The sequence below is a fragment of the Atractosteus spatula genome, chromosome 3 (assembly GCF_055471065.1).
Source record: "Atractosteus spatula isolate fAtrSpa1 chromosome 3, fAtrSpa1.hap1, whole genome shotgun sequence".
Taxonomy (NCBI): Eukaryota; Metazoa; Chordata; class Actinopteri; order Semionotiformes; family Lepisosteidae; genus Atractosteus; species Atractosteus spatula.
Window position 1 is genome coordinate 48,553,966 of NC_142708.1, and position 26,496 is coordinate 48,580,461.

General features: G+C 38.4%; 1 protein-coding gene across 3 annotated transcripts; it reads right to left on the reverse strand.

Moving 5' to 3' along the window:
• srek1 (splicing regulatory glutamine/lysine-rich protein 1) lies at positions 1-26,496 on the reverse strand. 3 transcript variants are annotated; one of them, XM_088909892.1, is made up of 12 exons: positions 26,182-26,496; positions 24,469-24,602; positions 21,096-21,211; positions 18,405-18,569; positions 16,156-16,334; positions 15,778-15,908; positions 12,839-12,944; positions 12,467-12,586; positions 7,516-7,659; positions 7,060-7,149; positions 3,933-4,065; positions 1-2,694 (listed from the first exon to the last, which is right to left on the reverse strand). In XM_088909892.1, exons 1-12 carry the CDS (start codon positions 26,310-26,312, stop codon positions 2,542-2,544), a joined length of 1,602 nt encoding a protein of 533 aa, XP_088766018.1. In that variant the 5' UTR covers positions 26,313-26,496; the 3' UTR covers positions 1-2,541. The 3 variants fall into 3 exon arrangements, with proteins under 3 accessions (XP_088766018.1, XP_088766017.1, XP_088766019.1); XM_088909891.1 differs by having other exon boundaries at positions 12,839-12,947; XM_088909893.1 differs by lacking the exon at positions 18,405-18,569 and having other exon boundaries at positions 12,839-12,947.

The following is a 26,496-nucleotide window of genomic DNA, read 5'->3' on the forward strand; positions in this document are numbered from 1 at the left end:
TTTTAAAATGGTAATCAATGCCTCTTTAATGTCGTTACAGTTTCGAAAATCTGCATTGGACCAATTTAAAGATAGTTTAAAGTTGAGTACACATTACTAAAATTCCCAAATTTACTAGAAAAATAAACACATTCAGGACAAACTAGACACTCTTTTCCTACTCCTATCAGGGCCCCAGATTTGTTGAGTAACCACTGATTTTTAACTTTTGGCAACATGCCACTCTTTCCAAAGTTCACCTTTAAAACATGTTTCAGGTATCTATCACTTAAAACTGAAAATCTGTAAAAAATTCCACCTTGGTCTAGTTTAAATTCTTCAGTTTTTTTTCTGTTGGTGTTGCCGAGAACGACTGTGGGTCATTAAGAGTATGAATACATCACTATGCATTTTGAACTCATTTGCCTGGTGACTTATTTTACACCTTGCATGTGGCAGCTCACAAATTATGGCAGAGCCGATCAGCACTCGCAGATTTATGGAATTAATTAATGTAGGTGTAGCTGTATTGAATACAGTTTCTTGAATAGCCAATATACAATAACGCTTCAAATCCTGTGACATTTACACGTCAGGCAGTGGGCTAATGTAATTATATAACTTGTAGCACCTGCAGGATTAAAACATTAAGCCATTCACATGCCATTTATTAAACACTGCATGAAGGACTGATTTGGTTCAAATTGACATTATACATCAGATATGTTTTTGGGGTTAGTTAGTAAAAAAACCTTTTTAGCAATTAACATGCTTGAAAAATTGTGTATATTTTTAATTGATAGGCTGTGTACTATATGTCTAACAGTTGAAAGGAGAAATGTGGAAATAATATTTAGAAAGCTTAAAGAGAAGATGGTCAATTCACCACTGGAAACTTTGAGACCTTTGAGATTACTTTTTAAAATATCTATACAATTAAGTACAAACCCAACACAAAAATCCCAAACCAGCTAACCATACAAACTGGCATTTTTTAAATACATATAAAAATAAATTGTTACAAAGAAAAATTTGTGAAACATGACAAATGATCTACATAAATCCTATGTAAATTACATGATTGAGCCAGTGTCATAGGCTTAACTCCCATGTTGCTCATTGTCATTTACCCTGCTGTTTTTCTTCACCAGTTCTTAATTTTTAATGCAGACAGGAATTTGATTAATATGAAAATCTTTTTTCCCCCACTGTGATAAAGCCGAAAGTGTTTGATACAAACGCGAAAATCACCAGGATTCGTCTTAAAAGAACGAACTGGTACAGTTCAGCAAGTTACGTAATTAACAGTCGAGTCTAACGTTTTCTAACTGGGTGTATATGAAACCAGTGAAAGGCAAGGGGAAGTATATTAACATTTTATTTGAAATGTGATCACAGTTTTAATGTCTGAAATGTAAAAATAAATGAACCCCAATTCTTGACACAAACATTGACTAATCCTGTTGGGTCTGTGGAAATTGTGCCTTACTGAGCTGAATTTCAATTCAATAGCACACTATAGCTGAAATTTTACCAAGACTGTTGTCAAAGCATAAAGACACGATCACTATTGTCCAAATTTCCTGTTGTGAGCTGTACCAATAAAGGAGAATTATGCATCATTAAAACAGCCATTTAATACCTTTCATTCACTCTTTGTTCTCATAGCATCTGGTGATTTCTATACTGCAGATAAAGGATAACCAGCTTTTTACATCTTATCAAAGGAAAAATTGCCTTACAATGTTACATAATAAAATGCCTGGGTTTGTCTAGGCACTTTTCACATTTGAAGTACTTGCGAGAAAATACAGAGATTAGGTCTCGCTTTGTACACGTTTTGCATTAACATAAAACCTCAAAGAAACTTTGTAGACTGATGCCATTTTAAGGCATTATTTTCTAGTGTCAATATCAAACCATGTCAGGATATTTCACAGGATGAAGTGGCTTTAGTCAAACTGCAAAAATGTAATACTTCCATTACACACAATTCAGTGGTTCTAATTAAAACAAGTTTAAAACAATTACATTTCCAGTTAGGCCATAGTCAGAAGCAACACGAAAAAAAAAGTGTTGAGTGGGAACCAATCGTCGACCTTAGAACAAAAATTCAAAACGATTACTTAAACAAAAGTATAAAATGGCAGTACAAATCTAATTTGCAAAAAGAACTACGCAGCACTAAAGTATACCTTTTAAGTAGACAAGCTAAATTCTTACCGAAGTTCTTTTTTATAACTTTTACAGTTCTACGCATTGACGAAATTAGCAAAAACTGTCAATGTTAATGTGCATCTTCCATATGAATATCATATGATACATAGATTCACAGTACTAAAAAAATTATGCTATGGGTTTTTTTTTTAAAGAATATCAGTTATACAAAACACAGAATTTTATATACCATCTTATTTCAGGACTTGATATTACAGGCTTCCGCCAGGAATTCTTTCGGAAGTGGCTGACTTTGTTCTTAGCCTCTGGATTACTTTGCTTCCAAACTAGACCTGGCTGAAATCCCAGCCATTCTGCCTTGTTCCGATACCATAGTCCCTGCCTTTATTCTGCTGCTTCTGTTTTGACTGGAGGGTTTCCTTCATGTTTACTATAGCTGCCATTGTGCTGTATCTTTGCCTGATCGCCACTCCTCGCCTTGGTGCTGTCCTTGCCACCTTCATATTCCTTTTCTTCTTTATCCGAATGTTTGTCCACCTAAAACAGAAGAGTTCACGTTGAGCAATTAGATGAACACTCCATAGGAAAGCAGCAATAATAATGGAGTGACTGTATTCATTGGAATCAAGTCAATTATTTAAATGTCTACTCTCCTTCCTCTGTGAAGAGTATAAAGTGACACAAGCGATGACCCCCCCCGCTTTATGAACAGTCCATATCACGTTTGAAACATAATGTGAGATCTCATAACTATTGATCTTTTACATCAAGAAAAGCTCAAAACGGCTATTAGATATTTTTGGTGAGGCGAAGGATTTTGTGAATTCCCCATTTTGACAGACTATCCCCTCCGACATCACGTTTAAAGCCTTGTAGCCGATGCTGAGAAATGAGAGCGGGGAATTCCAGCAGGGCTGCTTCTATCTGCAGGAGAAGACACTTCAGTCAAGCCAGGCCGCACTTGCATTGGCAACATGCAATAACACTTTAAATCTAAAAGGAGATCTAACCGATAACTTGCTTTTACTGTATATGAAAAAAAATACCAAAAGTGAGAACTTGAGAAATGAGATTAGGACTTCACACTGAACATAAGGTCAGATAAAAACATGTCGCACATAATTACAATAGTAAGCCTACAGCTTTCAGCTTTGATCAAAATGCATCGTTACAATTTAAAATATGAATTAGCATATGAGCAAGAACATCAGGTCGGTCTTCAATAAACTCCATAAAGAATGAGTCTGAGATGAATTTTCATGACTAGGAATAATGGAACAGATCCATTGTGATAAAAGCACTGCATATTGCAGGGGGACGGCCACTCCAGTACTTACATGCCAGGTTCCTGCAAATTTTAGAGATATCTTTAAATTAGCACAAGTAAGATCTAGAAAATACAGCTGTTATGACTTCATAGTAATTTAATCAAATCATGAAAGTTTAAAATCTGAAACAAACACAATACTTTAGGACTGGAGTTTCCTCCAGTAAATACAAACAGAAATGAGAACATATGCAGTCCCAGAGGACATATGCTCAACAGAGCCGCAGTCCGATCAGGTGGAACGATTTTAGCTGAGCCTTGCATCAGGAATGTGAAATGCATATGTAATCTCGCTGGAGCCCCAAGCCAACAGGGGGCTACTACGGTGAATTAATGACAGAAGATGAAAGAACTTTAATTTGAACAGTTTGTGAACTTGAGTATGAGGATTACAAGTAGTTAGATTACTAATGAATACTCCATTTTTATAAACATCACATCTCCTTACCTTGATGGGTGTGACAGCTTTCTCCTGTTTTTCTTTGTCTTTGCTGGGCTTCTTCTTGGATGCTGACCTTTCCCTTTCACCTCTTTCCCTGCTCCGTTCCCTGACCTTCTCCTTCTTCTTGTCCTTCTTACTTCTGTAAAGCAATGTGGTAAGACATTGGTGTCCTGTTCCCACTGGATTTTTCCAATTATAGCCAAGCTGGCTAATCCGACTCAGCTATTGTTAAACATCGGCCTGCTTTCGCCAAGTTCTAATTGCGGTTAAGTTCAGTGGATGCTACAGAACAGTGGAATAGTGACACCTGTGCCTATTCTTATTTCATTAGGTACTTGTGAGCACCTTATCAATGGCTTTTCATTCCACAGGATAACAGTGTCAAAAGACAACTTCAATGAAACATCAGACAAACAAGTATTTTGAACTTTGCCAGACATGTATTTCTGTATTTCAAGTATGTTGTTTTTTAGTCATTTTTTTAAATAAAATTTAGGAAATCAGGGAAAAAACTCCAATACTTTTGTTGGTAAAGTTTAACCTTTTCCCACCAAATATGATTTTACCTGGTGGAGTACAAGGTATAGAACTGTAGTGTCTGAGGTATAGCAAGAACAGTGGAATCAACCAACTATAGCAGAATAATTTAATAAGAAACATGCCAGTGTTTTCCAAAATGTAATGGTAGAATTGGTTATTGTCATGGATGGATATACTACTCAACATTTGGGAGAGGTATGTCAGTTACTCCATGATAACGAAGTTATTGATAATTTTTTATTGAACCAACCGAGTTCTCAGATCACGTGTATATATATATCAGTGAAATTATTACTGACAATTTATGTTTACTCCAAGCCTTTCTACTATTTAACTCCATCACCATTTGCTAAGATTTCTGGATCTGTACCAAAATACCAGACAGAAAACCTGCCAGCCTAAAATGATGAGGTACATAGATAACTTTGTCAATGTCACAGCTAAAAAAATAATAATTTTCAATATACTTTGCCTCTTTTTATATCAAGTTGAAGAGAGAGGATAACGAAACAGACAAGAAAATAACTTGAAAGCAACTATCTATTAACTTTACAGTACTAAACCTTTTAGATTCTAAAAAAGAGACCTATAAAATATAGTGGGAACACCAATGGGCAATAATTTACTATTGTTTAGACAATACATCAAGGTCATCAGATATTTACAGTGATACAGCTCTTCTGCTAGAGTTCCTGGAACACAAGATTCAATTTGACCAAATCTGCTCACTGCATCTTCTAGGAAAGGGAAGAGTGAAGTTCTCAATTCTCTGCCTATTTTTATAATCACAATCCGGGAAATAAAATCTATTCACTTCTATGAACTTTTAGCCGATCAGTGAATGGTTCTGCATATGATAAACCTCTTGCCTGTAAAACAATTTTTTAATTAGTAACAAATGTATTCTTTTGTTCATAGTTTAGAATTGTGACACACCTAGACTGCATGCTTGTCTTATTTTTATATTGGTATAATATCAGCATCATAGTAACTACTCGTACATCTCCTTAATTATTGGGTCAAAGTAGGTTTGGGAAATGGTTAATTTAACTTTGTAAAATGTAGATGTTAGTGTTTACTATTACTATTTTTTTTATAATTGCATTATAATGATCCAGATTGACATACACACAGCACATGAAACACTCATTTCCAGAAAACTGTTCTAAAGCATCATGATACAGAATATTAACAGTCACCCCCTATTAAAGTTAGCCCAGGCATCAAACTCCTTCACATTTGGAGGCATTTAATGCAATATTTACATTAAAATGTAATATTGCCTTTAAACAAAACTGCGATTAACTTAGCAACTGCAGCAGATGGCAAAGAATGGCAGCCTTTTCATTTGCATACAAGATGCATCATCAGTTTGTTTTATCAAGGTGCTAAAGGCAGTGAATATAGAGACAAAATATGCTTGCAAAGCTGAAGTTAACAATCAAACGTATGCATTCTATAGTATTACTTCATTTGAAGTGTCACCAAGTATTAAAAAAATATTTCAGAGCTAAGTATAGAACAATTTAAAAAAGGCTTAATTAACATTACAATCAAAATGATTTTTCACAGATAATAAAGTTACTATAAAGCCTGACACTATTCAATGAATTTTATATCAAAGTACTGTTACTACTATTACTACAGCTATAAATGACTAAGAAGTGTCTCTAAAGGACAGATGTATGCAGAGATGTAGGGGGGCCAGATTCTGGGATCAAGGCAATTACAAATTTTACCTTGGTTTACCTTAGTTAATTAAGTTCTAAGGAAATAATTAAGTGTCAATCAACAGTCCAGGATGACACCATATAAGATCAGACCAAGACAAAAAAAAGGGGGGGGGGGAGAGGAAAAAAAGTCAGACTATGAGAGGAGAAGGAACTTGAAGCTTGGGCCAGAGTTCCTCATTTGAGTTCATCTGAAGAGACCTGACTGGAACTAAGTATTTGAACCTTGCTAAAGAGAGGTTGCTATTGTGTTTTTTGGGAACTTAGATTTCCTGAGTTTCCTGTGTCTGGGTTAAGACAGCTTTTCTTGCTTGGTGGGTACAATACATGAGAGATTTATTTTGTGGCATCTTGGTTTTCAGAAAGAGAGAGATTTAACTGCACGTTGTATTGCAACTTCTATTAGTGTAGAAGGCAGCTTCTTTTATTATTTATTTATCTGTAGGCATAATTTGAGAGTCAAATACTTGGTAGCAGTCTGAGGTTTTCTAGGTGGTCTGCAAACTTGTGGTGTGTGTAGTGTTTGTATTGCCACCGTCAATGAATATTTGTTTAACTAAGTGTGTCTGAATTATTGCTCTTTTCATCAAAACTGTGCCAGAGAATAACGAATTAATGTGCGCTTAATTATTTCAACTGCTCTGGTGCATTCTTGGAGTAACTTACAAGAAACGTAGAAGTAACTTACAACTTACAAGTTGGAGGTTATGATTATTTTAGTTATTGACTAAGCCGCTCTGTCAATTTCCTAATTTTCTCCATTTTCCTAACCTCCCACTTGTAACAACTGGTGTCAGTACAGGATTTTCTGCTTTAAACAGTTTTGTGTGAGATTAAGTAACATAATAAAAGATAGTCCTTACCTCCTTGGAGAAGGAGATTTTACTTTCCTTTTAGGCGTTTTGGATCTCCTCAAGGATTTAGACCGACTTCTACTCCTCTTTCTGTGGGTTCTGTTAACAGAAAACAGAAAACCAATGGTTATAGGATAGTCAAAACGTTAGTTGATATACTTCTTCCAAGATGGTGCCCAGAATCCTTTGGATGCATTTAATTAATTCAAGGCAGTGTTACTCTAAATCAGTGGTAGGCTACCTGGGATCTTCACTTCCATGCCATCACAGCATTTTCAACTTTCTAATAAACTAATTCCTGAATTAATCAAATTGCAGAAGATGAGCTTAAGGTAAAAACTAGCAATGCAGTGGAATACCACAGCTGAGTACCCCTGCTCCATACAGACTGCTGTTTTAAACATTACTTTATTGGGCTACTCATATTAGGACAATTCTTTAGTTTTACATGTGCACTGAGCTGACCTGCTAGTACTTTGGGATCTTCGAGACGAGCTGTAGCTTTTCGGCGGAGTCTTCCCCTTCTTGTCTTTTTGTCTCCTCTCCTCTTTGTCTTTTGAGCTCTCCTCTTTGCCTTTTGATTTGCTTTCCTTCTCCTTCTTTCTTTCACTGAAGGCAAAATGAGAGCTGATCAGACAACGTCCAGGTAAACCCTGTGACAGGGATATAGTCAGGATTAAGGATATCGCGCTTCTTTGCGATGGGCAACCATGACTCACAAAAATCCTTAATGTTGAGACTCTCAAAATTTCATTATATAAAAAATTAATGGAATCACATTTCAGTCCTATGCATTTTAAACCAAGCAGAACACAGATGTCTCAGGTAGGTACTGTATCTTATGAAATGAAAAGGATGTGGGAACTGGGCATAGCAATCATGATAAGTTATATTAATACTGGCACTATGAATTAGACGTACTTGAATGCCTCTGACAAAAAGGACGTGATCGTACAATCCCTTGGAGAATATGAGCACTTCACTGGTTCTTTCCATAATGTTGAGTCTTGAGTGGGGGCTTGTGACCTTTCAAGTGGGAACCTTCCATCATCAGTGTTTTGTTGATGAGCCCACGGCACCTCATAATTCTACATACACATGCATTCAATATACCAAAATTGAAAATACCTATATAACAAAACATATGGTACAATCTTTACTGTACAAAAGTACTGCATTTTCCTTTAGAATATCAGCTTACATGGATGTCACTAATTCACACAAACTGGTGCTGATTGTGGCTTGCTTTTGCTCAGATTTGCTTGGTATCATTTACACATCATGATTCTTTTACCTTGATCATTTAAATACTTCCTGACATCACTGTGCTTATATATAACATGTTATCATAAAGATTAAATAACTCCTATTACAATTTCCTTAGCATTGACCGCTTTGTAAAAATACTTCATTGAACAACACTCGATTATTTTTTGCAGTTCTGACATTTTCCTTACTTTTTGTTTTTCCTCCAGCAAGATAAACACGTTTTCTGCTCTTCTCCTTTTTTTTTCCCTACTCTTCACCTGATTGTTAATAAGTCCACGTCTTAACTCCAAGGACAGAAGTAACACATTTCTAGAATAAACTCACTCTACCATCACATAGTTACTTCACTATGTACTTACTGAAATACACATACATACATTTCATCCTGTATTTGTTTCACTTTACCCACAACTTCTCAATCTGATTGAATAAGAAGCAGAGCTTTCAAAGTCGACCTTAAACGACATGGCTTTTGTATTTCAAGCAAACGCAGTAGTCATTGTGTAGTGGCAATGGCTGCAGCAGAATGACACCTCCCATCATCTTAAGTCTCCCTGCCACCGGATCAAGGTCAGGTTCTGTCAGGGCGTGTGGAAGCTGCAATGGTCTCCACAATCAAATGTCAGATGCAGACATCGTCCATCTCTTGTTCACTGTCCATGTCTTTAGCAACCACGGTGACAGAATCGAGCTAGGCATCCATGCAAGCTCTTGGGTTGAAACTGAAATGCAACTGGACTGCCTTCATTAGGATTCGCTCTGCTCAACCCTGTTTTGGGAAAGAGCTAGAGAAGGTGACTTCAAACTGGTTTGCCGCATTATTCCTCACTAGTTAGGCACATCCCTGGAGTTCATTAGGACCTTTATACATGGTCTATACATTGACCATACAAAATGTCATACTGCATTTTTGGCACAGAACTCTCATCATTGCCAGATTCTTTCATAGAAGGTCAAATTCATGAAACTTGCAAGTACAGGCGTCTGCTATAACGCGATAGAAGTGTTTCTGTAAAAGCTCACGTTATGGAAAATCGAGCTATAAAAATAACAGGGCTTATGGGAAAAACAGGGTTGGGGCAGAACACTCAAAACCTAACCAAATGCCTAACCAAAGCTTTACCAAACTTAATAGTTATCCCAATAAGAATGTTTACACAGTTTAAACATGTTAAATTAATAAATTCCATTTATGGAACGATTCACGTGGGCAACAACGAGACACTTAAATAGCACACACGCTCTATTACAGTCCTCCCTTCGATTTTTGATTTTTAAGAACTTTCTTTTCTTTTCACAAAAATACAGGGAATCAAAAAATAGAAAGCTTTACATTAATATACATACTTAAAACAGTATATATGATTACATCTCATTACGTTTTGACGCGATAATAGTTACATAGCAACAATTTCTCCTGTTCTGATGCAAAGAACATTCTTTACTATAATGTTTTTCAGAGCTTCTTGAGATATTGTCCTATGCCGTCTATTTCCCACAGATTTTCCGCTTCCTCCCTCCCTTCTCTCCACAGATCTCTGAGGTAATAGTTTTCTCGGGTGATGAACAGGGCAAGGCTACCTGCTGCCTTGACTGGGACCTCGATGCCTTTGAACACCCCCATGTTCCTCACTCTCCACAGGGCGTCTTTCCCACTGTTCACCACGGCCCAGATCCTGTCAAACACGTCAGGAGGAAGTTTGACTGGAGAGATGCCGTATATAACGAAAGCAGCGGTCAGGGAAAATTGGGACGAGAGAGCTTGCACCAGTCTTCAAACTGGGCCCAGAAGGCCTTAGCAAAAAAGCAGGACCACAGGAGATGGGTCACAGTCCCCTCCTCACCGCAGCCCACCCTAACACAGCGAGGGCTGGGGGTGAGGCCCCTGCGGTACAAGAAGGTTCGCACTGGTAAGCACTGGTGGACGACACTCCAGGCTAAGTCTCTGTGAATGTTGCACAGAAACTTAGAGGATGTGTGTTTCCACACCTTCCTCGTTTGGGCTGATGTTAAAATGCCCACAGGGGTCTGCCTATTGTTCTGGGGTGCAACGAAATCTTCCAGTTTTTGGACGCTGACATCTCTGAGGGGAATATGGCCAATTGGGTGAGATCTTAGAAAACTTTTAACTGTCCCATAAATTGCAGGGAATGTGTCAGAGAGTGGGACATCCAGCTTGGGTCAGATACCCCACACTCTGAACACCTCCCTACCTACCCAGAGCCTGGCAAAATAAGTCCAGGTACGCGCTTCAGGTGCTGCTGCAAAGCCTCTCAGCACAGAGGCCAGGAAAATGCACAGCAGCTTCGTAGCAATATCTGGGACAGACTTCCCCCCTGAGGGTAGCAGCCTGTACATTATTTCCCTCCTGAGTCTTTCCTACTTCCCACCCCATAGAAATTGAAACATCCATCTCCTCAGCACCGCCGCAACAAAGTGTGGGATTGGGAAGGTAGAAGCTAGAAAATTCAAGACAGGCAACAGCTCGGCTTTGATGACCAGCACCTTCCCTGTCATGGTGAGGTCTCGGTCCTTCCATTGCATAAGTTTTTTGTTTAAGATTGGCAATTTGTTCTGCCAATTTACTGTTCCCATCTCTTCTCCAAAATATACCCGCAGGACCTTAATTCTCTTCTCTTGCAGCCTGAGATCATGTTCTTCTTTTGGCTCCCTCCAGTTCTGATAAAAAATCTCACTCTTGGATTTATTAATTTTTGCAGAGGAAGCCAAAGAGAACCGATCACAGCACTGCAGAGTCCTCCATTAGCCTGTTACCAGGTAACAGAGACCATAAACTCCTCTTTGACAAAACTAAAACACTCACTCGGTCTGCCTGTGGGCCCTCAGACCATCTCCCGACAGTACCCCAACAGTGGTTCCCAGCCTGCACCGCGGCGAATACTAATTATCCGGCTGTGCTTCCGCCACGACACCAGATGAGGGCGCAATAATAATAAAGAAATACTACAGTAAAGTTAGGATTTTACCTTGAAAAGTGAAGTTCACCACCTGAAATTTTATCATCAGCATGTCTCTTAGACACATTCTTGTCACCTTGTCCACTCATATTTACAACAATGCAGACGATTTTGTGAAAATGCCATCATGTGTATTCCTCTGTGGAATAGTCGTGTTACTCCGCGACGCAAAACATAAACATGTTGGGGATTTACCAATTTACCAATCGCATAAGAGCCAATTCGCATTTTGGAAACTCACGTAATAGCACAGATCAGTGTATAGCCTTTGGCTGCCAGAAGAAGAAAAGTGTGCCGATATCTGCAGATTAAAACTGAACTGAAGGATGCCATGCAGCCATTATTTGTATGGTCTATGCATGGCTGAGACACGAGTATCATATCAGAGACATTTAAAAAGACTAGAGCAGTAGAACTAATGCTGTTTGCCAGAAGATTTTACATTGAAAATAGGAAGACTCTCCCAAACAGATACCACAAGCACTAAAGCTGTAAACTTCCCTATCAGATCTATGAAAGGCTGATCTGACCTGCCTGTATGCTGCTCAAAGTCACCAAATCACAGTTACTGGAATCATTGAGTGTCACTGCAAATAATTCACTTTAAAAAGCTTTCAATTTTCCTGTTATCCAGATATCATGCATTCATCACCGAAAGAATGCTTTCTGCCCAGATTAGGCAAAGTTACCATACCAGAGAAAACATTTCAAAGGTATGGCAAAAGAAAACGAAGGAATTAGATCAGTTCCTATGAGATTATGAGCCTTTACTGAACCAGAGAAAAAAAGAATATCTGGGAAGAAGCTCATTACTTTGAGACCTAAACATCTTAGTCCACCATGACCAGACTATATAGTACAAACCCTCACATAACCCAGAACACTAGCCAGAGAGTGCAGATCACATAATGACCTTATCAGTTACCTTAGGGTTCAAGATAGACAATCATCCAAAAAGGGTCAACACAATGACAAGGACATACAAAGCTAAATAAAAATAATATTAACACTTATTACACAGCATTTAAAAGGTAAGGAAAATTAAAAGGCTTTCTACAACGACAAAACAGCAAGCAAATCTCTTTAGCCCTACAGGAGCAATTAAATAAATCACTGCCATTGACAATCCACTGAATATTTTCAATTGCCATTGAAAATCTATAACTCACCGAGACCTGGATCGACTTTTGGAGTGCCTTCTTTCTCTGGAGCGGGAACGCTTTTTGTGGGAACTCCGAGAGCCGTGAGACTCGCGGACTTTGGATCGGGATCTCCTGGACGCTCTACTCCTAAGCGAGGTAAATGGAAAAAATTTAACTGGAGAAAAACAGTCCTGAAGAAAAAAAATCTCAATATGGAACAAACTGTGGAAGTCAGTCTTTTCAACAACTGTAATGGCTATCCTGCACGTGAAACTTCTTAGGAGATCAGTCATGCTGGTTTAGAAAAATTAACCTAAACCACCTGGCTTCACAGGTTCTGAATACTTATATATCAAAAACACATAAGAGACAGTCTCAATTAACTTCCATTTCATTTACCTGTGCCTGGACCGAGATCTCTTCCTTCTGGATCGAGAATGAGACCGGGATCTGGTTCGAGATCTGGCAGCTTTTTTGCTACCGGTGGAACTGCTTTTCCCAGATTCTGCTTAAAATCAAACAAAAATTACAGCTGATTCTGTTTCAAAATAGAATAGAAATATAGAAAACAGCTTTAAAGGAAGCCAAGGAGAATAGCTTAAAACATTGGTGTTGGCTCTCACTTCCCCTGTTTGCCATATTGCTGCCAAAGAAATGACCCTCATGAGTATAAATGGGAGGAAACCTCTCCCACAAAAATGCGTCCAAGTTTTTCAGTGGAAAAAGCACTGAAATTAAAACAGCTGCATTCTCAATAGTCATTTACACTGCTGTGCGGTTCAAGTTCAGGGAATGGGATATAAATCAATTATGGGAAGGAACTTAAGTTAATTTAATACAAGTCTTGCCAGAAGAGAAAGAACACTTAAAAGGGTGTTCTGACCTCCCTATATGCTGCTCAAAGTCACCAAATCAGTTACTGGAATTGCTGAGTGTCATCATCACTGCAAATAATAATTTATTTAAAATTTTCAATTTTCCTCGCAATCATTTTAACAGTAAATATTCTAAACTACACTATTGTTAGTGTAAAAATTGTTTTACAAACCAGTTATTACATGTGTAAAGTGCTAGGTTTTTCCATTGTAAGGCAGTTCTACTGCATGCTACGTTGATTATTTCCAAAATTTCATATATACAATACCTCTGATTTTCTGAAAATCCATACCTTTCTATGTTTGGTTGGAAGCATAATCACTCAAAATGGTTTCTGGAGTTACTGGTATAATTAGTACAAATTTTTACATAATACACCAACTTAAAAGTCATACTTTTTAGTCTTGGTAGTTGAGTCAGCCCTGTCTTGTATTTTTATCTAACTTTGTAAAATATGTTAAACAAAAAAGGCAGATAGCAAATTAATATGAATGTACTCATTACTGGGAGACACCAAATATTTCTAGAACTAATCTGAAACTCTTTAAAAACCTATTTGTTTCACATTTTCATATGAACGGAAAAAACAAACTTTCGTTTACATTTGAGAAGCAGGACAGCAGAGGGAACTGTGACTGGAGAGCAATGCTGGCAGACTTGATTCTGACTGAGCAAACCACATCTCTTTAATACTGAGCGATTACTGATGTGCTGTATTCAACATAAATTAACTTCCAAATCAGGGAACAAAAACCAATAGCTCTTTTAACTTTACCCCAAGAACTTAAATGTGTTAACACCTACATCTTTAAACATTCTAAGCACCTACCTACATTAGCAAGATAATTATTTTAAAAAATGTCTTGTAATTACACAAACATTTCAACCCAAAGGATCTCTGAGTACTATACATGTAACAGAGGTCCCACTCCATTCACCACTGAAGTGCAGCACCCCCCTGGGAGACTGGTAGCTATTATGTGAAACCCAGCTACTATTTCAAACAATTCAATTAAGCAGGACCATTAAGCAGTTTAACCACTGGGGTTAACACCTTCATTTCTCTAAATGCTTTGTCATATGCTGAAACTAATCCATTAACTTTACCACACAATTCAGTTTTTAAACATGGCATCACTGCCACTTGGTAATACTGTACCTGATTTTTAGCCTGAAGTGCCAAGTAATATGTCCTTTATGAAGCATTCTACAGCTACCCAATTTAGTTTCAAAGTTTGGTTTGCTGGTTTACCTACTAATAATTTGCTACAGTAGGCATTCGTCTCCAGTGTGCACTGTAATCAGGCACCAGATTTAAAAAAGAAATAAGAGCCTAGGTGAAAGATCACTTCAATTCCCCTATTTTGTAAGCATGAAATTAAGAAACCAATGGTCATTCATCTTCAAAGAAGTTTCATTTTTTCCTGAAATGTATTCAGCATGTTAAGCTTAACAGCATGTCTAGATTAATAAGTAGCAGCTAGACCAACATTTTCCATTAACAAGCGTGTTGTAACACAATGCACTGGAGTGTGGATACTATTTACTGCATTTAGATCACTGAATAACGTATTTGTGTGGATTTCTGTTAAAGGGGAACTGCAATGCTATTTTTATATTTTGGGGGCCAGAAATAATCATCATTGATGAGTGCATTTCAAACCACAATAAAAGTAAAATGTACACAAACTTGCTAAACCTCCAATTTACATGACAAAACAGATGAAATTTTCAAGTATGTACAGCACCTTATTCTGTGATTCAGAACAAGGCATGAAGCGGTCCAATTACATTGTAAACAAGAGGGATTGTAAACACATCTCTTTTAATTCAATAGAAATATTGCTGTTGACATTGAGTTGGTTCTGCCGACAAATACTACTTGCTTTTTAACTCTGCATGCAGATGGAACATTTCAGCAGTAAAATGTCTTCTGCACAACCTGTACTTATTTGCTCGTATATCGCATTACATTAGTCATTACGGTGACTAGTGAGCAGGAAGGGCCGCTTCACGTTACAATTATTGCAAACTCTCCCTCACACCTGTAGTGAGGCCAGTGAGGTTTGTTACAACACACACCTGAAGAAGGTTCCACGGCCGAAACGTTGTGTTTTTTCTCTCTTCTTTTTTTCAGCATGGAATAAACCTATTACTTGTTACAACAATGGTGACCATACAGCACTTTCACATTATTTTGTGCTTAATTTGTAATTTGCAAAAATGTTCTAAACCCTCAACGAATTCGTTTGTTACCGAGATTAAATAACCAGTCTGAGAAACTGGGACTGCAGTTCCCCTTTAAGAATGGGATTTAAAGGTGAAATCCTCATGCTTGTTAAAGGTGTAAAGATTTCCTTTACCAATGAAATACCATTCCTGAGGTGAAAAATTCCTCATCAATTTAATTCAGATGATAGAGAAAACAGGAGCCCTGATGGCACAGGATAGCATGAGTATACCTGGTTCAATAACTGCAGATATAAAGGATTGTGCCTCCCTCACTCTCTTCATCACATCCTCTAGCTCCTTGGCTGCAGCCTGAGGTGTGAGCTCTGGAGGCTTCACAATGGCATTGTTGGAGTGGTTAATTCTAGAGGAAAAGAATGGCAACATGGAATTAGGTTGACTAAGCCTCTAACAACAAACTTCACCATGCATTACAATGGCTTCCATTAAAGCAAGACCTGTGATTGTGTGGTCATTTTATCAATGCAGTGGCTGAATTTACTTGAAATTCACACCAAGAGTAGGAAAGGAAGAACTGCTGCTGTTCTTAAAATAAAACAAATCAAGTAGGAAATGCTGTGTATAAGCAGCGATTGATTTAAATGGCATACTTTAAGGGTCTGTCGCCAAACATGACACCATTGAAAGCCAGGGCTCTTGGTACAGACTCCTGATCTGCAAACTCCACAAAGGCAAAGCGAGTGGGCTGGGTCTCGTCACCAGCCATGCGCACGAACTTCACATCTCCAACTTGCTTGAAGTATTCCAGCAGCTGCTCTGCTGTTGTGGTCTGCACATAAAGAAATTGAACATTTTACTATGTCCATGTAAATCCAACGATAAGCTTGAATAAACAGAGAAAACTGACATTCAGATTGTTCAAAAACCAATCCATACAGTTGTGTGCAAACGTTTGGGCACCCCTGGCCAAATTACATATTTCTGCAAACTGTAATGCACAGTTACTATTTATTTGCTGAATTTAACGGATTGAAAAAAATAAAACAGTAAATGTGGCATGTGCAAAAGTTTGGGCACCCTATCAGTCAGTACTTAGTAACACCCCCTTTGGCAGAAATCACAGCCTCCAATAGAGGCTTTCTATTCTTGCGTTAGGAATTTTTTCCCCACTCTTTCTTGCAGAACACTTCTAGTTTAGAAATATTCTTAGGTCATCTTGCATTCACTGCATGTTTGAGATCTACCCACAGGATGCCCAAACATTTGCATACAACTGTACATTTTAAGCCTTAGTTCAAGTAGGGAGCTGCGGAAGCATGCGTAGGCTGCAGAGGAACAAGAAAAGATTTATTCCATGCTGGAAAGAGAAGAAAGGAAACACAATGTTTCAGCTGTGGAGCCTTCTTTGGGTGTGAAACTATGTTTCCTTTTTTTATTTTTTCAGCATGGAATAAACCTTTACGTGTTCATTTTAACCCTTATCTTTTTTTTTTCCATTTTCATACCCACATATAAAATTGCCAGTTGTTATTGAGACCCATCATGATCCACCTGCACAGACAAAGGCGAAACCAGAGACGCAGTGGTGCCTTGAAGCCGACTGCTTTGCACTGCACTCTAAATCCTACATGGAGACTGCCCCATTCACAGGCCATCCTCTGAAGAAGCGTGTGTAACCTTGTCTTAAGGGGAGCCAGCTATAAAAAACTGGCTAAGATCGCTCCAAGATGGAGCGTTGGCTTCAGAACTACAATTTCCATCAACCACACCGAGCAACTTCCTGATGGCGTCTATGTCTCAGTCCCTATGCTGCCTGGCTGTGCTGACGTCTAGCTGGTCCCTCCCACTACTGGCAGCTAGTCTGCAGCGCACGGAGGAGGAACGCACACAGGACTCCTTTTAAAGTTTCTTTTTCTACAAAATCGGGGGAGGGTCTCCAGTGGTCTTTACAAGTTGGGAGTACTGCACACTGGTTACAGAGATCTCACAGCCCATTTTGTACATGCTGTCCTGTTTAAAACTTTCACAATACTACAACACATTTAAATATGACAACAATTCCGAACATTAAAACACACTCAACTCTCAACAAACAGACACTTTTAGTCTAGTGGCTTAACACATTTAGCTCAAGGAGCTCAGTATTCTTCTTGGATGACCCACAGCCCTAGAATACTTTTTATACCCTTAAAACAAATAAACACTTAAACCTTAAACGACTCTACAGCGATAACACTACAGACATTTTAAACACCTTATTACTTGATGTTTACTGACCTTACCTAAACATTTTTTTAAAAAAAATGTGACAGAGATATTTACTAGCTGGAAGCACTGCAAACTGGTAGTGAGACTAACTACCTGCCAGTGTGAGGCGCTATTCCCAACTCCTGTGCCCACACCTCATTGCCTGGTTACACATGTGTGAGAAACACTAGCTCCTCTCTCCACCCCTTCAAATCCCAGCAGTACTCAGGTGAATTTTTATTGAGTTTTAGGACAAAACCCTGGGCCCTTTCCTTCCGCACAGGTCTTTCAAAAGGCAGTAGCTATGAAAAAAATAAAGTTGACCACCTTCAGCTAGCCTTACTGACATCACAATAAGACATTAACAACACAAACGATTCATGAAAATGCCACCAATAGATGGAAATATTCAGAAAATCTGACTAACCTTTCAGATTGTAGTTTTGACTGAAACGGCATTCTCAACTCTGCAAGCTAATAAACACTAGCTTGGTTCCACAGTATAGTAGTAGTTATGCTTCAAGTGTTAACAGGTAGAGAAAGAAATCCTAATGGTTCTACTTGAAAAAAAGTGATTTAAGGCGCACATTGTCACCTGTTCGCAACTTTTACTGCAATATGGTTAAATGACACAACTGTGGTTTGGAATTACCTGAGAATTCAAGTTGCCAACATAAATAGTTCTTCTGATCTCATCAATTTTAGAAGGGTCCACATTTCCCATCAAAGGGGGTTGTGCCGGGATTCCTCCTAGTGCTGCCACAGTAGGGTCGAGGCCAGCCTGCAACGCTCCCAGATTGCCAATTGGGATACCAAGCTGCAACATTCCAAACATAGTTCAATTAAGGAATCTAAAGGAAGCCTTTTCAGTCAAAGCAAGTGGGGTCAACACATGTCAAACCAAACAAAATCCAGGTAAATTCCCATCCCAATGTTTTGATTTAGTTTTAGCTTAGTGGATTGAAAAACAAATGTCAGGTTGTGCAACAAAGCTTAAGAGGGGCAAATCATCACTGAACACAGATAGTTGGCCTTGTTCCATACCTTAGCTCTGTCTTCCACTATAAAAAGTAATACCTTGAGGGAACAATCTCTGGCTTATTTAAATCTAATGACCCAGCTGTTTACTTAGTGTTCCAGAGGAAAAGAAAGGACAAAAGCATCAAAAATACCATGTTGATTTAGTTCAAAGAACAAGCTGGGATGTCGTTAACTGCTGCTGAGTTATTAGAAACTACAAAACCGCTCACAAGTAAACTCTCTCAGGGACAAGCAGCAGAAGCAACAGCAACAGAAATTGAGTGAAAACACCCTTGTGCATAAGCTGGAAACACAACAACAACTAGCAATCATAAACCAGGGTATCCTATGAATTCAATTAGCGTGTATGACTCAATCAAAATAAAGACGAGCTTTTAAAAAGCAGCAACATAGATGAAAACTCTCACCCTAGACGCAAAATGCATTTTGTGATGGGGATTAAAATGAAAGGTAGAATATATTCATTAGCTTGAAATAAAACATTGCACATGATCAACACATTACTTTTAAAGCCTGCTTATCCAATTCAGGGCCACAGTGGCCCGGAGCTTATCCCAGGAAATATCAAACGGAAGGCGGAATTTACCCTGGATGGCACGCCAGTCAATCTCAGGGCACGGACGGAGACATGCAGAAACACAGACACGCACACACTCACACCAGGACCAATTAATCTATCAGTATGCTTTAGACTGTGGGAGGAAAACCGCAGCACCTGGAGGAAACCCACATGAACACGGGGAGAACATGCAAACTCCATGCAGACAGCACCCCAGGAAATGAACCCAGGACTCCAGCACCACGAGGCAGCAACGCTAATCACTGCACCCCCATGTACTTGACATATGTTCCTATCGTATTTGAACACATACTTTGTGTTCAACTGAGTTATTTCAAGTGAGAGTAATGACACAAATACAAACTGCCCAACTGAAAAGCAGAAATAACACTTCTGACTATGCGGTCCCAATACTCTTCGAGGACACTGCATATTAGTTTACACCCAAGACCAGCAGTTTAGCAGTTGTTTCTCAAGTGAGCCTTGTGGCTTTTGCTACAGAAAAAAAAATAACAGCCACAGGGTTCTCTAATTGTAAAAGCAATGAGGAAAGAAAAAGGAGAAAAGGGACACGTCTTTTTAATAAACATTTCTAATTTCTGTTCCCCTGAAAACATTACAAAAATGATAACAGAAACAGATATACCCCCACAGAGTAGCAGACATCTAGATTTTTCTTTATATTCACCAGAAAAGTAGTATACTAGGACACAAAGCCACCTCATATTAAAATGGCATCAAGATTTGAGCAGAGTGCTCAGGTAATCTTACAAGATCTCGCCACACAAACTAAACAATATACTTTTAAAATGTTCTAACACCCCTCTTTTCATTAATCTTAACATACCACAGGAAAGTTGCGGGACAAGAGCCTATTCACTATCAGGCTAATCTGTTAGGTTCAAGTTATCTTTTAACAACATCTGACATATAAACTCCCCGAGAAACAGATATCATAGTACTTACTTTACAGCATAACGAGAAATCAGAATTTTAGATTAGATTAGCGCAGATTTTAGAACTGAAGCCACATTTGTTACTCAAGCTTGTATTAGAAACTGACTGTCTGCAGAGAAAAAAACGTGTTTAGCACACCTAACAGCAGCCATATCACCCTGCAACTCACAACTGGCAAACCACTGAAGCTAAGCAGGTGTGAGCCTGGTCAGTACCTGGATGGAACTCCTGGGGTAAACTAAGGTTGCTGTTGGCAGAGGTGTTAGGGGGCGCTCACCCTATGGTCTGTCCAGGTCCTAATGCCCCAGTATACACTATACTGTAAAAAGGCACCGTCCTTTGGATGATCATTAAAATCATTAAAAATCCCAGGGCATTTCTTGAAAAAAGTAGGGGTGTAACCCATTGGCCCTTATCAATCATGGGCTCCTAAAAATCCCCATCTATGAATTGGCTTCATTACTCTGCACTCCTCCCCACTGATGTGGTGAGAGTACTGGTGCACTATGGCTGCCGTCTCATCATCCAGCTGGATGCTGCATATTGGTGGTGGTGGAGGGGAGTCCCCATTACCTGTAAAGCGCTTTGAGTGGAGTGTCCAGAAAAGGGCTATTATTATTATTACTATAACTGGAGAATAACTTAACCAGGCACAAATATTACTCAAATGTAACTCTGAATATCAAGTAGGCTGCCAAACAAGAACAAGTTAAATAACTGTGGACGAAATGAAAAGATCTCCTCTGCGACTGGAAGAGTAATTTCTGTGGAAGCGCAGGCACTTACGGATGGGATGGGGGCTGGTGTGGGAATTGGCAACAGCCCTGCACCTGGTATCAAACTGGCCACTGTAGTGGCAGGAGCTAAAAGGGACAGGGCTTTGGCTTCTTCTGGGATTTTACCTGCAGGGCAAAAAAAACACTGTGTTACTGAGAATAATGGTAGAAAGAGTTCAACCTTTTTATATGACTTTATAAGCACCCCAGTATTCTACAAAGAAAAAAAATATCACCTAAACCCTTACTATACTACAAGGTGAGAAACTCCTGATAATACAACCACTTGTATCAAAACCAAGCATCCTTATTGCTTTCAGTGAATTCCACTTGAACGGAATAACTCCACTAATTGTCAAATTGACAAGACTATTAACTGTTCTATTATCTTACAATTTATCAGACTAAATAAATAGGCTAGAATTAAATATACTTGAAATTTTCAAAATGAATCAGACAAAAATTGATTTTTCCCCTTCTTTAAGAGCAAGATAATGAAGAGAATTAGTTAACACTTTGAGCTATGGGTCACCTGTACTGGAAACTTATTGGTCATGAACCATACGATATCAAGCATGGACGCTTTTCCCAGGCGATCGTTTCGCAGTGTTGGAAAGTTGTGTAACACAAGACAACCGTTCGTGTTGGCTGCATCACTAATAGCACACAGAACATCAGATACAGAAAAGAAGAACATTTTTTAAATTGGAATCCCCAGAAATTGCAAAGAACCAAAAACTTTCAAGGCAAATGAACAAAATATTCTTTTTGAGCCCCCCCCCCCCCCAATACCCCACCCCCCCACCCCTCTTGTGTTATGGGGGTCTGCTTGAGTTATATACAGAAGCATATCCAACCTGTATATTAAGTGCCAATAGGTTAAAACATGCAACTCACTGAACACAAATAGGAGCAAAAAAAAGGAATTGCTTTTTAAATACAAACTTTTTTTCTCACTTAAAATCATAATTAAAGGAACAATAAGCCTGTAATCAAAGTTAAAAACAAAAAGTGTTTTTGCTGTTCACAATCCCAGCAACAGATATATCATGTTAAATTCTGTTGTTGAGGAAACGAATTACTTCTAAGAAATGCTGCTGCAAATGATCACAAGGAGCAACCAACAAAAAGACATCCCCCCTGCCCTGCTCACTAAATGTTTTGCATGCATGGTCTCAGCAAGACAGGAGAGAAAAACTTTGCTCTACACTCCCTCCCTTATACTCACTGACTGTTCGCTATGTTGTAACAGCAGAACTCTGCCACTCTTACATGAAAACACCAGCACAAAAGCAAAAGATCATTTTAAATCATGAAATGTATGAAAAATAGTGAAAAATTAAATTTGCTTTGGTGTTAATTTAATAAGGCTAATTAACAGCCTCCAGCAATTAAAAAATTGTTCTACTGCATCAAAGCAAAAAAGGTACATAACTACAATGCCCATGGAATCTATTAAAATACAATTTCTTCCAGAGCTTAAAAAACTCCTTTCCTACTAGGTGGTCAGGGTTTAACCAGATAACTTGCTTTTTAATTAATATTGACTTTTCATTTATGTTATAATGTAAACAGCATTGCAAAATGAGATACTAACAAAAACACATCTGTTCGTAACTGGAACAGTCGGGAAACATTAAGCCCCAATCCTATGATTGAAAATAAAAAGGGGAAAGTTAAAGTGCAGCTCAATGTCAGTACATAAGCTCTACAAAAATGTTTGTTTTGGGTTTTTTTTATGTCCACCTAGATACGTTTTTAAACAGACATGTGAGAAAGAGCAGTTATGGAATAAAGTATTTAGGACTGGAAAAACAACAACAACAAAAAAAACAGTTCTAATGAAAATGCAATATAACTTGCTTTTTGGTCCTAGTAGAGGCAAACAAGGGACAAAAGAAAAAAAAAGAAAAAAGAAAACAAAAGAAAATAAAAGAGACAAGGTGTCCATCTTGGAAGGATTCAGCTGCTATTCTCCCGGTCACATTTTCCCCCTTGAAGGCTGCGGCTGCCAGCGGGAATAGTGGCAGGGCAAACAAAGCCTTACTCAGGCTAGTGTAACAGGTCTGCCTTGGCCAGTCTAGTCATCTGATAATGCACACATAATCACACAGAAAAAACATACAAAACCAAATTAATAAATTCAGAAGCCATCTACCACGATCACGTGGACAATAAATACAAAACAAAAGGGAAGGCAGAAATACCACTGTTTAAGAAAAGAAAGCGCTATTCCAGGAGAGAAAAGAAACAAAACAAAAAAAGAGAGAGAAAGTAATTAGCTACATGTTCAACACTAAGTACCTGAGCATTTCTACCTCAGCTTTCTTTGCTTGTTGAAGTTGGGTTTTTTTTTTTGTGCTGGTTAAACACTTTCTGCCCTAAGCTGTGCTCCCCCTCCCCAAACCATCGACTTGTTTTATCTCTGGTACCATCTCAACTCTGGGACAGCGCAACACTACCTGACAAAAAAAAATGTCTAGAAAAATAACACTTTCTAGACCTGTGCTCTTCCTTTCAACCTCATGCCTGAGATAATAATAATAATAATAATAATAATATTGTAATTTGAAATGGGTAACCAGTTGGTCTTCGTTCAGCTACAATTAAACGAATATTGATGCTGCCTTGGGACGAGATTCACATAAATAACTTAACTTCAGTCATGATGTTTCAGCTTGTGATTCTTTCCACCCCAAAACAGGACTATTAGTACTGCAGTTGTGTGGAGCTGTGAGACTACATTGCGTAAAAAAAGAAAATGGAATGCAGCATGGAAGAAACTAATGGGTTTTGTACTGTCGCATGTTATCACGACACTTCGGCACGGAAAAATGTCTGTGACGCAGATGTGCAGGCCAAGATGCTTTCGCAAAGGTACTGTATTTACATTTACTTTTGTTCGCAAAACTATAATATAATAAAAACACTTTTGTATTCCACACATACAATTGTGCAAAGAATTTCCTTTACTTTCATTATGAATCCAAAGCCTTAAATCCAGGTCTTCTGTGAAATAAGCAAACATTAATTATAAAACACTCCACTGAAGTAATTTAGTTACAATATAACCCCAATTTAACATTGAAAAGTTATTTTGAGAAGTAACATCACGGAAAACTGTACTAGATGAAAAGGTTGATTAGTGTAGTTATTTTGATAAAACAGCACCATCTGTTGGCCTTCAATTAGTATTGCACTTCTCACCTGACTGCAGAAAAATAAAAAATAATGTAATCACAGACAAAATATATTTAATGTGTAGGCAGACATACGAGATAAGGTCTTAAAAAATTATAATAACACACAAGTATTACTTCTAGTCCTTTTTATAGGACACTTAACTACAAGCAAGAATGGCCGTGAATACGACCCATACTCACCTTCGGCACAGGGCACTACTATCAGAGCTCTGTCAATAAAAACTGTGTTGGTTAAATGCTGGGCCACACCAACACTTGAAGGCTCTCGATATTTTATATAACATACTTTCGAGGAAAAAGGAAGTGGAGCATTGCTGAAAGACAAAAAGAGACTAAATAAATTTCAGAGTGCAAAATGGTGCAAGTTTATACTAAAGTCATCATGAACAGCCTGTTTTGTATAAGTATTATGTATTACATACTTATAATAAGTATTATGTCGGTTTCTTTTTGGATACCTATTAATGACTCATTAGTTTATCTGTATACTGTGCCCTGAAAAAGATTTCGTCCCCTTTCTGTCATCCATCAATCCATTTTCTAACTGATAAATCCAGTACAGGGTTGTGGAGGAGCCAGGGCCTAACCTGGCAAGCAACGGGCTCAAGGCAGGATACAGCATGTACGGGACTCCTATCCATCGCAGGGAAGACAGAAACACACACTCACACCATGGCCAATTTTCTCAGAAGCCAATTAACCTGCCAGTATGTCTTTGGACTGTGTGGAAAGTGGAGCACCTGCAGGAAAGCTGCACAAACATGGGCAAAACGGATGGATGAGAAAAGTTAAGTGCCACCCCCAAAAAACAAAACAAAATTAAAATAGTTCAAGTAGGTAGCTGCATCAGCATGCGCAGGCTGCAAAGGAAGAAGTAAAGGTTTATTCCCTGCTGAAAAGAGAAGAAAAGAAACAACGTTTTGGCTGTTGAGTCTTCCTTGGGTGTTCTGCATGGAATAAACCTTTCCTTCTTCCTTTGCAAAATTAAAATATGTTGATTGTATACATATTTACCCACCCACCCCATACAATACTTAGTTGAAGCACCGTTAGCAGCAATTACAGCAGCGAGACTTTTTTGGAGAAGCCTCTACCAACTGTATCCTGTGTTGGTGCATTTTTTACCCACTGCATAGTTAAGGAATTGTTCTGACCAGGAAAAAAAGGAAATGAAAAATATACATTTTGCACAGAAAAATGTATTGCTTTGAATTTCAACCAAACAATAATTAAAAACATTACCTATGCAACAGATATTGCAAACTGAAAAGCCCCTGAATAAGCCCAGTAAACCTCAAATGTCGACAAAAGTAAGCAAAGAACAATCTTCATATAATGCATTCTCTTAAGAAGAATTACACCATACAAAATATTGGAATCGCTGGAAACAGTATTCAACTAACACAACGAAAATATATGAACCTTACGATTACATCACTGCTCTCGAATGTCAGTGAAAAAATTTACCATATTGTTTTGCACGACCTCATCTAGACACTGAATCAGGGGAGAAGTGCATGTAGAAATGTATACATGATATAGATATAAATCAACGTCTTACAGACTGTTATACCTTATACTCTAAATACGTTTGGTTACGGTTTCCTGCCATGTGTGGTCTCCTCTTAGTTAAGTTAAGCTTCAGTTATAGGTATACGAGTATCCACTATCAAATTCAATTTCAGCTTTTTATGTAGAAAAGAACAGCTGATCGCATAGCATGGGGTCAGGAAACGTTGGGTAATAATGGATTCTATGTGCCTTATTAAATCTAAAAAAAAACAGCATCTTTGGAGGCATACAGTTTTGTTTTGAGCCAACTCGAAAAATAACTGCCAGGCCTTCACAGCACCGGCGTTTCCCTGCTTTCAACCAGCCCGTCCATACACTTACTCCGGTGGGTAGAGTCGCAGTTCCTCGATATCTCCGAGGAAACCGAAGAGAGTCCGCATCTGCTCGCTGCTCACTGCTGGGGAAAGGTTAGTAATCTGAATGACAGGGGTACCGGGGATCCCACTCATCATGGTCTGCTCTGAAAAATAAAAAAAACTAAAAAAATAGCAACTGACCTCCCTAACTTAAACAACTTCTTGCGTTTTATTTAAGTTCTCTAGCTGCCGCGTTGGTCACTATTTTAGGTTTTTTTTTTATCTTGTTAATGGCGATCGCTGAGCAAAAGCAGGCCTATTGCCGCATTGCCAACCCGCA